At 43.1% G+C, this 14,668-nt stretch overlaps 1 protein-coding gene across 1 annotated transcript in view; it reads left to right on the top strand.

The window, feature by feature from the left end:
• The window catches only part of LSG1 (large 60S subunit nuclear export GTPase 1), a 29,950-nt gene extending 17,538 nt beyond the window's left edge, over positions 1-12,412 (top strand). The window contains exons 8-14 of the mRNA XM_017873472.1: positions 440-850; positions 2,362-2,463; positions 2,550-2,693; positions 4,768-4,891; positions 7,321-7,400; positions 8,794-8,967; positions 10,958-12,412. Coding sequence (XP_017728961.1) covers positions 440-850; positions 2,362-2,463; positions 2,550-2,693; positions 4,768-4,891; positions 7,321-7,400; positions 8,794-8,967; positions 10,958-11,137 — 1,215 coding nt within the window. The 3' untranslated portion in view covers positions 11,138-12,412. The remainder of the gene's footprint in view (positions 1-439; positions 851-2,361; positions 2,464-2,549; positions 2,694-4,767; positions 4,892-7,320; positions 7,401-8,793; positions 8,968-10,957) is intronic.
• Positions 12,413-14,668: the final 2,256 nt, after the last annotated feature.

Genomic DNA, 14,668 nt, shown 5'->3' with positions numbered 1-14,668 from the left:
GTATTCACCTTTCCATCTCCGTCGAACTTTGCTTGTCCTCTGTTCATCTTTTTTTTTTTTTTGAGACAGAGCCTTGTCTGTCGCCCAGGCTGGAGTGCAATGGCACCATCTCGGCTCATTGCAACCTCTTCCTCTCAGATTCAAGCAGTTGTCCTGCCTCAGCCTCCCGAGTAGCTGGGATTACAGGTGTGCACTACCACACCTGGCTAATTTTTGCATTTTTAGTGGAGCCAGGGTTTTACCATGTTGGCCAGGCTGGTCTCAAACTCCTGACCTCAAATTATCTGTGCACCTCAGCCTCCCAAAGTGCTGGGATTATAGGTGTGAGCCACCATGCCCAGCCGTCCTCTGTCCATCTTACATAATCAACTTATTAAGTATTTTGACTAGAGTAGAAACTGCAGTTATGTATTTCTGAGCGTTTCTATTATTTTATCAGGAAGAGGCAAGCAAAGATGATAGACAAAGCAACACAACTGAGTTTGAACACTCCAGTTTTGACGAGGCTGAAATTTCTCACAGTGAGACCGAACATCTCCCAGCCAGGCATTCTCCTTCACTTAGTGAAAATCCCACAACTGATGAAGATGACAGTGAGTATGAGGACTGTCCAGAGGAGGAGGAAGATGACTGGCAGACATGCTCAGAAGACGGTCCCGAGGAAGAGGACTGTGGCCAGGACTGGAAGGAAAGCTCTGCTGCAGATTCTGAGGCTCAGAGCAGGAAAACCCCACAGAAGAGGCAGATACACAATTTTAGCCATCTAGTATCCAAGCAGGAGTTACTAGAGCTCTTCAAGGAACTACATACTGGGAGAAAGGTGAAAGATGGGCAACTTACGATCGGACTGGTAAGATGACATATGTCATAACATTGTTGCCGCATGATTGTCTTTAATCCCCATTTTTTCAGTAGCTACACGACCCCAGAGACTAACCAGGCTTCCGGCATCATAGGGAACATTGCCCTCTTGTTGCCCACTGGCATCACGGGATTAGGCAGTAGGATAGACAGGGCCCAACTCAAAGGAATCAACTTCCTCAAGGCTTATATTGTAACATACCTATTCACATTAAATGTATTCTCCAGTCTCCTTTCAGTTCAGCTTTTTCTGCCGTGTGAAGTACCGAGAGAGCAGAATGAGAGAGATGTTAAGGTTGTCTTCAGACTTCAGCCCAGTGTTCTTTGGGCACCCTGTGATCCTTGCCAGCTTACGCTGTAAATGTTCAGATGCTTAATAGGGAGAATCCCAGCATCTTGGGGCTGGACAAAATATGACAAATGCATTGGTTGCATAAACACCGCATAGTAGATAGGGGAAATTAGGTCACATCCCCAGCTTTATATACGCTAATTCCAGACGTGGCTGGCTGTGGAAGTGCGCAAACTCTGAGGGGCTACAGCATGGCTCTAGATGGCCCCATCCTTAGCTAAGGAGATGTGAGATGTTAGAGAAGGTATTTATTATACAGATCTATCCAGAATATAACAGTGAGGGAAAGGAGATCATGGCACGTTTAACATCTTCTAGCTGTTCAGTTACATGCTCAGTATAGCTAATCCTAATTAGTTTTGAGCCCCCTTCTCTCCTGCCCCAACCCCCTGCCCCAAAATGCCTGTTTAAAATGACTAAAGTAGATTACCATTTTATAGTGTAGTTAAAAGAGCTGTCTGTGGAATCAGACAGACCTAGGTGAAATTCCCAATTCAGCACTAGAACTAACTTGTTAGGAACACTGGGGAAATTGCTTATAATGCCTCTAAGCTTTAAAGCTTCATTCTTTATATTGTTGCTAAAAATTCGTATCAGAAAGTTCAGCTTCTCTACATGTGTTCTCACATTTATGGAAAAACTGAGCATCCTCCCTCATTTTCTGAATTTCTTACTCTAGAAATTCTGCAAACACTTATTGATCACCTGCCACATGCCAGACATTCTGCTTGGCTTTAAGTAAAAATGACTGAAAATTAAAAATAATTGTGTGTTGTGATTATTCAAATGTCCATCCGATCAGCCTCACCCAGTGTGGAAGATGTGATGGAAACCGCTGTCTGTAGATGGGGCAGTGAGGGAAGGCTGGGGACAAGGGGATGAAATTTTCTGTAGCATCTGCTGTTAACAGCAAAACCTATAAAATTAAAATGTACATAGCCTGACCATTTGTCACTGGAGACATGTCTGAATAAATATACCCACACCACAGGAGAAAAAAGATGTCTCAGCAAATACAGAGAGCATGGATTTCAAATAATTTTCAAAGTAACCAGACGCTTAATGCTAGTCTTGCCATCATCTATGTCATATCTTTGAGTCTTCTGATGTACTGTTTTACTATTTGGTAACTTCTGAGTCTCTTCTAGGTGGGCTACCCTAATGTTGGTAAGAGTTCAACAATCAATACCATCATGGGCAACAAGAAAGTATCTGTGTCTGCCACACCTGGTCACACGAAGCACTTTCAGGTATTTTTGTGGTTCCTTGCCACTCGTGTGCAGCTGTTTCTTCCTTTCATCTGTTGTGTACCCAGCTCAAAACTCTTGTCTTCCAGACTCTCTACGTGGAGCCTGGTCTCTGCCTGTGTGACTGTCCTGGCTTGGTGATGCCGTCTTTCGTGTCTACCAAGGCCGAAATGACTTGCAGCGGAATCCTCCCAATTGATCAGATGAGAGATCATGTTCCACCTGTATCATTAATATCCTTTCTGCTTTGGAAACACTTTAGTTATTACGTGCATATTAGGGCTTCAGGTTTAATGTGGGCATTCGAGGGATTCTGATTTGATGAAGAATTGAAAATACTAGTGATCTGCACAAGTTTAAACTGTGAGAGAGCATGAGAACTTCCAAATCAGAACCTGATTTCCTGATTTCCGCAGTGTAGCCTTGAAGAAATGGGAGAATCCAGGTTTCAGATACTCGGTTCCAAGTTGCAAACCTATTTAACATGCCATGTAACCATGTGAGTGACCTTGGAAAACTTGCTTAACCTTCCCAAATACTTCCTTTTCTCTAAGTGGGGAAAAGCATCTATCTCACGGTTGATTATATTTAATCAATATAGCTAACATATATTGAATACTTGCTATGTGCTTTTCTAAACCCTAACCAAATATCTTTTAATCCTCAAAAAGCAACCCTTAAGGCAGATACTGCTGTTATTCCCGTTTCCTCAAACTTGAGGAGACTGAGGCACAGAGAAGTTAAATAATTTATCTAAGCTCTTACAGCTAGTAAGCAGTAAATTAGGAACTCTGCTACCTCAGCAGCATAATGAATTAACTTACGTAAAGCATCTAAGACAATGCCCGGCATGAAAAAAGGACTCAAAGATGGATTTGTTAAGAACTATGCAGGGGCCAGGTGTGGTGGTTCATGCCTGTAACCCCAACACTTGGGGAGGTCGTGGTGGGCGGATCACTTGAGGCCAGGTATTTGAGACCAGCCTGGCCAACATGGCAAAACCCTGTCTCTACTAAAAATACAAAAATTAGCTGGGCGTGGTGGTGCACACCTGTAGTCCCAGCTACTCAGGAGGCTGAAGCATGAGAATTTCTTGAACCTGGGAGGCGGAGGTTGCAGTGAGCTGAGGTGGTGCCACTCTACCCTCCAGCCTCGGCGCCAAAGTGAGACTCTTGAAGAAAAAAGAAAACGAAAGAAAAAAAAACTGCTCAAGGTCTGAGATTTTACTGTACTTACAAGCTAGCAAGTTAGCCTGTTACTGTTCTGTAGATACTAGCAGAAAACAGGAGACTTCATGAAATTGGCACACTAATCCGCTGGCTTGTAAGTAGGGTAAAATTTCCTTCATAACTACACTTAAGGCCACAGCTTATTCATAGATACATATGTATGAAAAAGTATATATAGCTTTTTTTATTTTTGAGATGGAGTCTCACTCTGTTACCCAGGCTAGAGTGTAGTGGTGCGATCTCGGCTCTCTGCAACCTCCACCTCCTGGGTTCCAGCAATTCTCCTGTCTCAGCCTCCTGAGTAGCTGGGATTGCAGGTGTGCACCACCACACCCAGGTAATTTTCTGTTGTTGTTCAGTGGAGATGGGGTTTCACCATGCTGACCAGGCTGCTCTCAAACTCTTGACCTCAAATAATCGCCTGCCTTGACCTCCCAAAGTGCTGGGATTACAGGCGTGAGCCCGGCCTTTTAAGTTTCTCAGTAAATTAATAGTGAGACATGAATTGTTTATTGCAGGTAGCCTTAGGTTAGGTACTGTGGAAGATAGGGCATAAATAGAGATGGCTACTGCCCTATACAAAGCATCAATTTGTTAGGGACACGTGAGGTATGTATGTGAATAACTGTAACTGTAGTACAAGTAGAATATTGTTAGTGGCTTAAGGAAAATTCAGACAAACTATGAGAGATTAGACAAAGGAGGAAAAGTAATCCTGCATAATTGTAGACATTAGAAACAGACTCCCCTTGCTTTATCTCTACATTAGAATCACAAATGCGTAATCTCCTTTTCAGTTTAAAAATGTGTCATCTTTAAAATCAGTTTCAGAGATATTTTAAATTATTATTTTAAAAGAATTCATATGGAAGAGTCGTGGGAGCTTAAGGCCTTGTTTAAAAGGAAAAAAAAAAACAACTGAGTCTTTTAAAATTAATCGATAACTATACTCTTCCTTTGGAGAGGAGAAAGAGTGTTCATCATACAAGTGATGAAGTGCCATGCTCTTAGAGGCATGTTTCATGTGCCTTGGGGAGGAGGGAGTCAGTTCAAGAGAGTGGATTCCCTGACAAGCTACGTTTGCCAGAATATTCCAAGACATGTTTTAGAAGCTACCTATGGCATTAACATCATAAAGCCTAGAGAAGATGAAGATCCCCACCGACCTCCAACATCAGAAGAACTGTTAACAGCTTATGGATGTAAGTTGTGATTCATTAGAAAACGTGAACAAAAAGAACAGTATAGCTAATGAATAGAAATAAGAATATTAATGGTACTAGAAATGTTATTCTGCAAATACATAAATTTATCATATTTTTTTAGCATTTTTCAAGTCATCTTCCAGGGTTAATGTTTTTGTCTCTGCGGGCCTTGCCTACGAAGTAACCTACAGTGCAAAAAGCTTTTAGGACATTTACTGCTTTGATGGTACCCACGTGCAGGCACAGGGGTTCTCATCGGAGGCTGTGTTGGCTCTTTCTGGAGTCTTCTCCCAAACAAGAAGAAAGGGGATGTGTGGAAGAAAATGAATACGCGCACCACAGCGAGACAGGAGAGTTAGGAGGGGAGCACCAGAAGGGAGACCCCTCAGAGACGGGGACAGAGTGGAGCTTGGTTAGGACAGGGGCACAAAGCATCCTCCTTCCTCTCCCATCAGCCCCTGTAAACTTATTTGACATTAAAATGAGACCACAGCTCTCCCACCTCCATGTTTTGTCCCAGTTCCACATGAGGACCTATGATTTCTTGCCTTAAATGTAAACTTTAAAGGTGGCCTGGAGAACCTTGTGTCTACCTAAAAAAAAAAAAAAAAAAGCAGCGTGAGAAACATTTCTGTGCGTGTGTGGCTTGCCTTGAAGGGGATTGCCACTGGCTGGGAAGGAGTTCAGCTTATTCGAATATTTACTGGCAGAGAAAGGTGGAAGGTGATTTGATAGGAATCACACTTAAACCTTGAACTTAGAGACTCTAAAGAGGATAAATACTAAACACTTGTGGTAAGACTATTCTAATTAGAGTCATAGAACAAGAAAAGACCTTAGAGATTACCTCACCTCCTAGCCCCTGCTTTTAAGAAGAAGAATCTGAACCCAGAGCCCAAGCTGACCCAAGGTGAGGTGGCTGGTCAGTGGAATAGCCTGGGTGAGATCTCCCTCTAGGATGTTAGCCTGGAAAATGCAGAAAGGTGGACTTCCACCAAACTTTCAGTCTGATTGTACTTCCGATAAAACTGAAAATAATGTGAGTCTTTTAAGATGTTTCATCTAATGCTGCCTGATAAAATCAGAGTAAGGAAAAAGCCAGTCTGTAAAAACAAATGACCACACGTACAGTTGCTAAGTTCACTATCTGCAAGTCCATATAGAAGAAAATCTCGACAGTAAATGTTCAAAGATATTGCCAGATTACTCTCATTTTACTTTGTATTTCTTTAAATACTAGTGAAGTTGAGCATCTTTCCAAATGTTTTGTGACTATTTATATTTCTTCTGGGAATCACATTTTCCTATATATGGTTCTGTCTTAATGATTTGTAGAAGTTCGTTGTTGTATGTGCTACACATTTTTTTCCAACATTAATTATGGTTTCTTTGGCCCCCAAAGAAGTTGACAATTTTAATAGACTATATTTTTCCTTTTTGGTTTGACTGGGTTTGGTGTTTTACTTGGGAAGGTCTCTGCATCCCAAAAGATAAAACTATCTTCCTGTAATATTTACTTTTTTAACATTTAGATTTTAATCTGCCTAAATTTATTTTGTGTATCATGTGAATCAGGATTCTAACTGTTTTCTTCTAAACTGGAAAAGCCAGTCGACAGCTAGTATGTGAGGGGCTGAGTTTGGAACGCAGCCTGTCTGCTGAAGCCATATTCTTAACACTGTGTTTTGCTGCCTTCTGACTGAGTTAGTATTAAAGGGATCTTACTGGGGAAAAAGTGGGGGTACATCATTCAGTAAGAAAACTTCATCTGTTGCTTTCTGTTTTGCAAGTAGTATTGACAGTGTAGCATTCTCCTACAGGTAGCCTCCATGAATAAATGTTTAAAATAAAGAGGCTGGGCGTGGTGGCTCACGCCTGCAATCCCAGCACTTTGGGAGGCCAAGGCAGGCAGATCACCTGAGGTCAGGAGATCAAGACTAGCCTGACCAACATGGTGAAACCCCGTCTCTACTAAAAATACAAAAATTAGCTGGGCATGGTGGCGGGCATCTGTAATCCCAGCTCCTTGGGAGTCTGAGGCACCAGAATCGCTTGAACCCGGGAGGTGGAGGTTGCAGAGAGCCAAGACTGTGACACTGCACTCCAGCCTGGGCAACAGAACGAGACTCTGTCTCAACAAAAAAATAAAATAAAGAGGTAGAAGAAATAACTGGAGCAGAGAGAAATCAAATTTGTCTTTCATAGCATGGTGCTAGGTGGTTGCTAAGATATCAGATACAAGTAAATATTCTCCTGGATGATCTGGTGTTTTTAATGCTAAACAATACATATTCTACAATGATACCTAATTTGTTTAAAGCTAGGAGTAAGAATGCATAGTTAGTAATAGAAGCTACATCACCTCAGTTGCCTTTGTTGTGATATTCTGTCATCTAAGATTTTGCAGAATTCTTTTCTCTTTACAGATATGCGGGGATTCATGACAGCGCATGGCCAGCCAGATCAGCCTCGGTCTGCGCGCTACATCCTGAAGGACTATGTCAACGTAAGTGCACCCTGCCTCTCATGCTGTCCGATACCCACGTCTTTTCCCCAGTCTGTGTTCTTAGAGAATGGCAACCTGTTCAATCATAAAGGAAATACTTTTTCACTGAAACTGGAGTTGTGATCTTGAGGTAGGGTAGTTAACATTATATGGATTATAGAGATTACAAAAGATGGAGATCTCTGAACACCTATTATGAGTGAAAATCACCAATTTATGCATCTGGTTTTTTTGTCTCCTACAGCCCTTTGCTTGTTATGATTGCAACTATTGTCACAGTCTTCTTCATAGTATAGCTGTTTATATGCCTATCTCTATATTTGTCTAGTAATGATAATAACAGCTAACATTTTTTCAAAGGTAACCCTGCTAGAAATAGTTCTGTTTTACGTGCGTCTTCTCAGTGAAAATACGTAACAAGTCTGTGAGATTATTATTTCTCCTTTTCAAATGAGAACATGCTATTTGGGGGTTTCCCCATAGTAAAATGGATATGAACAGGGCCTATCTCATGAGATTATTATGGGAAATAAATGAAAACTATGTGTGTGTGTGTGTGTGTGGCACTAAGCTCAATGCCTGGCACATAATGAGCCCCCGGTAATAGTTATCAAGTTTCTTTCCACAAATAAGCATTACAGGGCCCTGTTAATAACCAGTTGTGAGGATTTGGCTTTATTTCCTCCTCTTCTCAAGACCACATCAGTGGAGCTTTTGGAGCATAGTGGCAACCGTCTATGGGCTCTGCCTTCAGTTCAGGAGGAAAGCAGTTCATACTATTGGTATGGATAAGTCATGTATTCATTTACCATTTACTGTGGAGGATGTAAAGATGAGGTAAAAATTGTCACAGGCTTCAGATCATTTATGATGGAAAGAGGCAGACTTGCCCCCAGGGAGCAACCCCACCTACAGGAGTCGAGGAACTCTCCTGACTGTAATAGTCTACCCGGCATTACCGCGAACTCTCCTGACTGTAATAGTCTACCCGGCATTACCGCGAACTCTCCTGACTATATATAATAGTCTACCCTGACATTACCGTGAGTCGTAACTGCCCAGTTGTGTCTTGAGTTTTGTTTTGGAAAATATTCACCATAAGTATAACCACGTCAGTATACTGAAGAATACTTAAGTGGGAATGCAAACGAGAAAAGAAGAAAGAAATTTCATCCTAGTCTGGGGCACCATGGGAAGAGTTAGGTCTTTAGAACACTTTGACCATTGATGTGTTAGAAAAAGGACTCTTCAGCTGCAGTAGACCAAAGCTCCACTCAGCTAACTTAACCAGAAGGCGGAGAGCTCCATCAGAGTGTGACTGGGTGGGGATGTCTCCTCTGAGGCCACAGATGGCTCTTAGGATGCACTGTCGTCATTCATGCTGTCTTTGTAGGGTAAGCTGCTGTACTGCCATCCTCCTCCTGGAAGAGATCCTGTAACTTTTCAGCATCAACACCAGCGACTCCTAGAGAACAAAATGAATGGTGATGAAATAAAAATGCAGCCAGGCAGAAATAAAAAAGTAAAGCAGATTGAAAATATCGTTGACAAAACTTTTTTCCATCAAGTAAGTTTTAAAACTTTTCTTAAACTTCTGATCCAACACTCTTTATAACAGCTTTATTGAGTATCACATGCCAGAAACACATTTTAATAACCCCAAAAAGGGTTTAATAACCCCCAAAAGAAACCTTATTTATTAGCAGTTACTCCCTGTTCCCCTTTTCCCCCCAGCCCCTGCCAACCAATAATCAATCTTTATTATAGATTTGCCCGTTCTAGATGTTTCTTGTGACTGGAATCATACTGTGTGCTCTTTGCGACAGGCTTCTTCCACTTAGCATGGTATCTTAGAGATTCATCCATGTTGTAGCATGTGTCAGTGTTCCATTCCTTTTTATTACCGAATGGCGTTTTAGTGTCTAGCTGTGCCACGTTGTATCTATCCATCCATGTTGTAGCACGGGTCAGTATTCCATTCCTTTTTATTACCGAATGGCCTTTTAGTGTGTAGCTGCGCCACGTTGTATCTGTTTATCATCTGATGGACGTCTGGGTTGTTTCCGCTTTTTGGCTACTGTGAATAATGGTGTAATGAACACTTGTGCACAAGTTTTTGTGGAGACGTGGATTTCATTTCTCTTGAGTATATACCTAGGCATGGGCTTGCTGGGTCAGACTGTAACTCCGTGTTTAACATTGGAGGTTTAACTCTCCGAAAGTGGCTGTGCTGTTTCACATTACACCCATGATGTGTGAGGTTTCTCATTTTCTCCTCATCCTTGTCAACGTTTATTATTTCCAGTCTTTTTCTATTTTAGCCATCCTAATACCTGGGAAGTGTATTGCATTGTAGTTTTGATTGGTATTTCCCTAATGACTGGTGGTGCTGAGCATCTTTTTCTGTGCTCATTGGCACATGTATATTTTCTGTAGAGAAATGTCTTTTATTAGGTTGTAAGAGTTCTTTATATATTCTGGATACCAGTCCCTTATCAGATTTATGATTTACAAATATTTGCACCCATTTAGTCAGTTGTCTTTTCTCTGAGCCAACACACTTGGTGATAGAAAGTGCTAAAGAAACAGACTTCAAAAATGTGTTCTGCACTTTAAAATATTGATAACTTTAGTTGCTTGTGTCACAGCTACAATTTATAGGCAGTATTTTAAAGGTCAAATCTACATGCAAAAGAGGTAAATCATATAGTTGTACCCAATGTAGTTTAAAATGTTTTAAGTGACTACTATAGCAAAACAGGACAGGGGTTAGGAGGGGGTGATCAGCTGTACCCAGAGAATGTTTTTGTATTCATCCCATGCTTTATCTGCGTGCCTCACACAATGAGCCTGTGATGCAGGCCAAGCAAATATTGTTCCCTGAGGACACTGGCACTGGAAGAGACTGAGTTACCCAAGGGCGCTTGCTTTAAATTGCAAAGCTGGGGCAAAACTTAGATGTTTGTAGCTCCTAGTTTGAATTATTTCCTAGTTGGTACGTACCAGTATTTGGAAGAAAATTTACCAATATGCAAAAAGATGACAAGTTTCTTCTTGGGCCTACAGCTGTCATACAGAACATTTAATTTGAAATTTTAAATGTTTATGGGTTTCTACAGGCTATAATTCATACATCTCAACCGTAGCCTCTAGAGTAATACTTTACTACTACAAGTAACTTGCAAATCATAGTGTGCTAATTTTTTTTTTTACTAAGTAAACTTAAAACTTGTTTAGAGTCCATTTCTAATATGGTTGAAGCAGGTTTAGTTTTTCTATTAAGACAAATTTCCAGAAAACAGCTAGTATTGAGTCTAGTTGTAGATGGCATTTGAAAGTATGGGACTAAATAAAGCTGATGAGGGAATAAGGAGGGAGAAGAGATGAAATGAAGACAGAATGCTGGTGGGAGAAAGAGGACCAGTGAAAGGGAGGGGGGGAAATTTACTGAGTGACTGACTCCTTTTTATCTTGAAGTGATCCACTGACAGTACCGTGCATATCCCTTAAAGGATAGCCTGCTGACATCTCAGATAATGTTTTCTCTTACTTCCTAGGAGAATGTGAGGGCTTTGACCAAAGGAGTCCAGGCTGTGATGGGTTACAAGCCCGGGAGTGGTGTAGTGACTGCAGCCACTGTGAGCTCTGAGAACGGGGCGGGGAAGCCCTGGAAAAAACATGGCAACAGAAATAAAAAAGAAAAAAGTCGCAGACTCTACAAGCACCTGGATATGTGAGGCTGGGCTGCATTGTGCAGATGGAAAAGAGCAGAAGCTGCCTGTTGCCTGTGGAACTGTCGCAAGACACTGGCACTGTAGAACGGGCCCTGCTCTTGCGGAGCACAGCTGCACCCAGCAGTCTCCGTGTCAAGACTGAGGGCCTCCTGGAAACACCAACTCTGACGACAAGGAGTCATCTGGGAGCCCTAGAAACCTCCTCCTGGCCAGGCGCAGTGGCTCATGCACCAACACGGTGAAACCCCATCTGTACTACAAATACAAAACAATTAGCCGGGCGCGGTGGTGGGCACCTGTGGTCCCATCTACTCGGGAGGCTGAGGCAGGAGAATCGCTTGAACCCAGGAGGCAGAGTTTGCAGTGAACGGAGATTGCGCCACTGCACTCCAGCTTGGGCGACAGAGTGAGACTATATCACAAGAAAAAGAATTGCAAGGGATGGTTCATGAGACACATTTGGGACAAAGGTGAAACAGAAACTCCCCATTCTGAGTGTCCTAGTTGGGTTCCTCCGACTCTAAACAAGGGACTTGGGTTCAGTTAGTGCGCAGCGGGGGCTCACTTCCACTGAGGAACGTGTAGAATGTACTCACCGGCTGACAGGGAAGCTGCGGTATTTACTACCTCGCCCTCATCTTCTCTGTTATTCCATTTATTTAAAATGTCCAGAATAGGCAAATCTCCTTATAGAGAAAGTAGACTCATGGTTGCTTAGGGATGGGAGGAATGGGAAGGTTGAGGCCTTCCTTTTGCAGTGATAAAAATGTCCTAAAATTGATTGTAGCAATGGTCACACAACTCTGTGAATATGCTTAAGACCATTGAATTACACACTTTACATTGGTGAATTGTATGGTATGTAAATTAAATAACATAGTTACAAAATATAATCAAAAGCATGAAAGCACTCTTGATATGGTTTGGATCTGTGTCCTCCCCAAGTCTCATGTGGAAATGTAAGCCCCCTGGTGGGAGGTGGGGCCTGGTAGGAGGTGATTGGATTTTGGGGCAGAGTCCTCACCAATGGTTGAGCACCACCCCCTCGGTGCTGTTCTCCGTGATATGGAGTCTTCGGCACATCTGATTGCTTCGAAGTGTGTGGCACCTCCCCTCCGTCTCCCTCCTGCTCTGGCCATAGAAGATGTGCCTGCTTCTCCTTTGCCGTCTAACATGATTGTAAGTTTCCTGAGGTCTCCCTAGGAAGCAAAAGCTGCTGTGCTTCCTATGTAATCTATAGGACAGTGAGCCAATTTAACATCTTTTCTTTATAAATTACCGTCTCTGGTATTTCTGTTTTTCTTTTTTTCTGAGACGGAGTCTCACTCTGTTGCCCAGGCTGGAGTGCAGTCGTGTGATCTCGGCTCACCAGAACCTCCCTCTCCCGGATTCAAGCAACGTGCCCTCCCAAAAGAGAAAGCTGTTGAGCTGCTGGCCTGTCTCCCCCAGGTGGCTGGGATTTACGGTCACCATTGGCTGCCCACTCCCGTAGCACCGCCCAGGCCGCTGCAGCCCTTCCTTCAGAAGGACGGTGCCTGAGGTCCTGCCACATCTGCCAACAGGAAATGCCTTTGAGCAGTCACATCACTGCGTAGCGTCCAGGAGGACAAGTGCTCCGGTCCTCTTGTTAGTTTTTCTTTTTGGCTAACTCTGAACCATGGCCAAAAACATTCTCTTTAGCTCCTGGGCAGCTGCTGGACCTCTGAGGAGCCTGGTTAAGGAACTGATTCATTTCCTGAAGGCCGACCACGTGCAGAGCCCTGTGGAAAGTACAGGGTGAACCTGGGCAGGGTTCTGATGACCCGGAGGGAGGTGGTTAGAAGATACCGTCCAAAGTGTTCGCTGCAGGATGAAGTCCCAACTCCCTCGCGACTGAACGCTAACCATCTCACCTCCCTGCTGTGGCCGCTGCCCTGCCTCTGCTATTTGCCTTTCTCCCTATACCATCTCTTGCCGCTTCCAAGGGCCTCTGCAGAGCTGCGGCCATGGCCTTGTTGCCAAAAGCAAACATTCTCCAGCGTTATTTATTGAAAACCTTCCCCCACACATGCCCACCCACAATGCGGGGTGTCATCAATGTACTTTAAACATGCCCCTGCTGTAGTGCATGTCATATTTTTATGGCTTGTTTAAAAATCAGCATATCCGGCCAGGCATGGTGGCTTACACCTGTAATCCTAGCACTTTGGGAGGCCGAGGTGGGTGGATCACTTGAGGTCAGGAGTTCAAGACCAGCCTGGCCAACATGATGAAACCCCGTCTCTACTTTTTAATGGCCAAAAAAAGTAGCTTACTTTTAATGGCCAAAACCGCAATTACTTTTGCACCAAAGTACTTTTATTTTTTGTTTTTTTGAGACAGAGTCTTGCTCTCTTGCCCAGGCTGGAGTGCAGTGACGTGATCTCGGCTCACTGCAACCTCCGCCTCCTAGGTGCGAGAGATTCTCCTGCCTCCGCCTCCCAAGTAGCTGGGATTATAGGTGCCTGCCACCACACCTGGCTAATTTTTGTATTTTTAGTAGAGACAGGGTTTCATCGTGTTGCCCAGGATGGTCTGGAACTCCTGACCTCAAGTGATCCACCCGCCTCAGCCTCCCAAAGTGCTGGGATTACAGGCGTCAGCCACTGCTTCCAGCCTGCACCAAAGTACTTTTGGTAGTACACAAAACCACAATTACCTTTGCACCAATATAATATCATCAAATTAGTGATTAGGTTTAATTTCTCCTGAGTGGTTACAACTTTGTTTTGTTCTGAGAGACTAGGGTCTCAAAAATATAGGGGTCCCTATGTTGTCTAGGCTGGTCTCCAACTCCTGGGCTCCACTGATCCTCCCACCTTGGCCTCCCAGAGTACTAGCATTACAGGCATGAGCCTCCTTACCAGGCCAGATCTTAACTTTGAAAACACAATGTACCACTAAAATAGTGCAGCCACTTTGGAAAATAGTCTGGCAATTCCTCAAAACATTAAACACAGTTACCATAGACCCCAGCAAGGACACTCCTAGGTACATACCCAAAAGAACGTGAAACCTGTGTCCACACAAAAACTGTATACAAATGTTCAGAGCAGCATTATTCATAATAGCCCAAAGGCGAAAGCAACCCAGATGTCCAGCTGATGAATGGATCAACGAAATGTGGTATAAAAATACTCATACAATGTATTATGAGCCATAAGCAGGAATGAAGTACTGATACATGCAGCAACATGAAGGAACCTTGAAAGCATGCTAAGTGAAAGTCACAGAAAGGTCACATGGTGGATGATTACACTGATGTGGAATATCCAAAACGGGCAAATCCTTAGAGAAAGAAGGTAGATTTGCGATTCCTGGGCTGGTAGTGTTGAGGGGAGTGGAGAGTAACTGCCGGTGGGCAGGGTTTATTTTTGGGTGGGGGTGATGAAAATGTTCTAAAAGTAGACAATGATGTTGGTTGCACAACGCTATGCATACAGTAAAAACTGCTGAATTGTACGTTTTATTTTTTGTTTTGTTTTGAGATGGAGTCTTGCTCTGTCGTCCAGGCTG

Source organism: Rhinopithecus bieti, unplaced genomic scaffold (assembly GCF_001698545.2).
Source record: "Rhinopithecus bieti isolate Rb0 unplaced genomic scaffold, ASM169854v2 scaffold_5626, whole genome shotgun sequence".
Taxonomy (NCBI): domain Eukaryota; kingdom Metazoa; phylum Chordata; class Mammalia; order Primates; family Cercopithecidae; genus Rhinopithecus; species Rhinopithecus bieti.
Note: the sequence above shows the minus strand (reverse complement) of the source record. Positions and strands in the feature narration are given on the sequence as shown.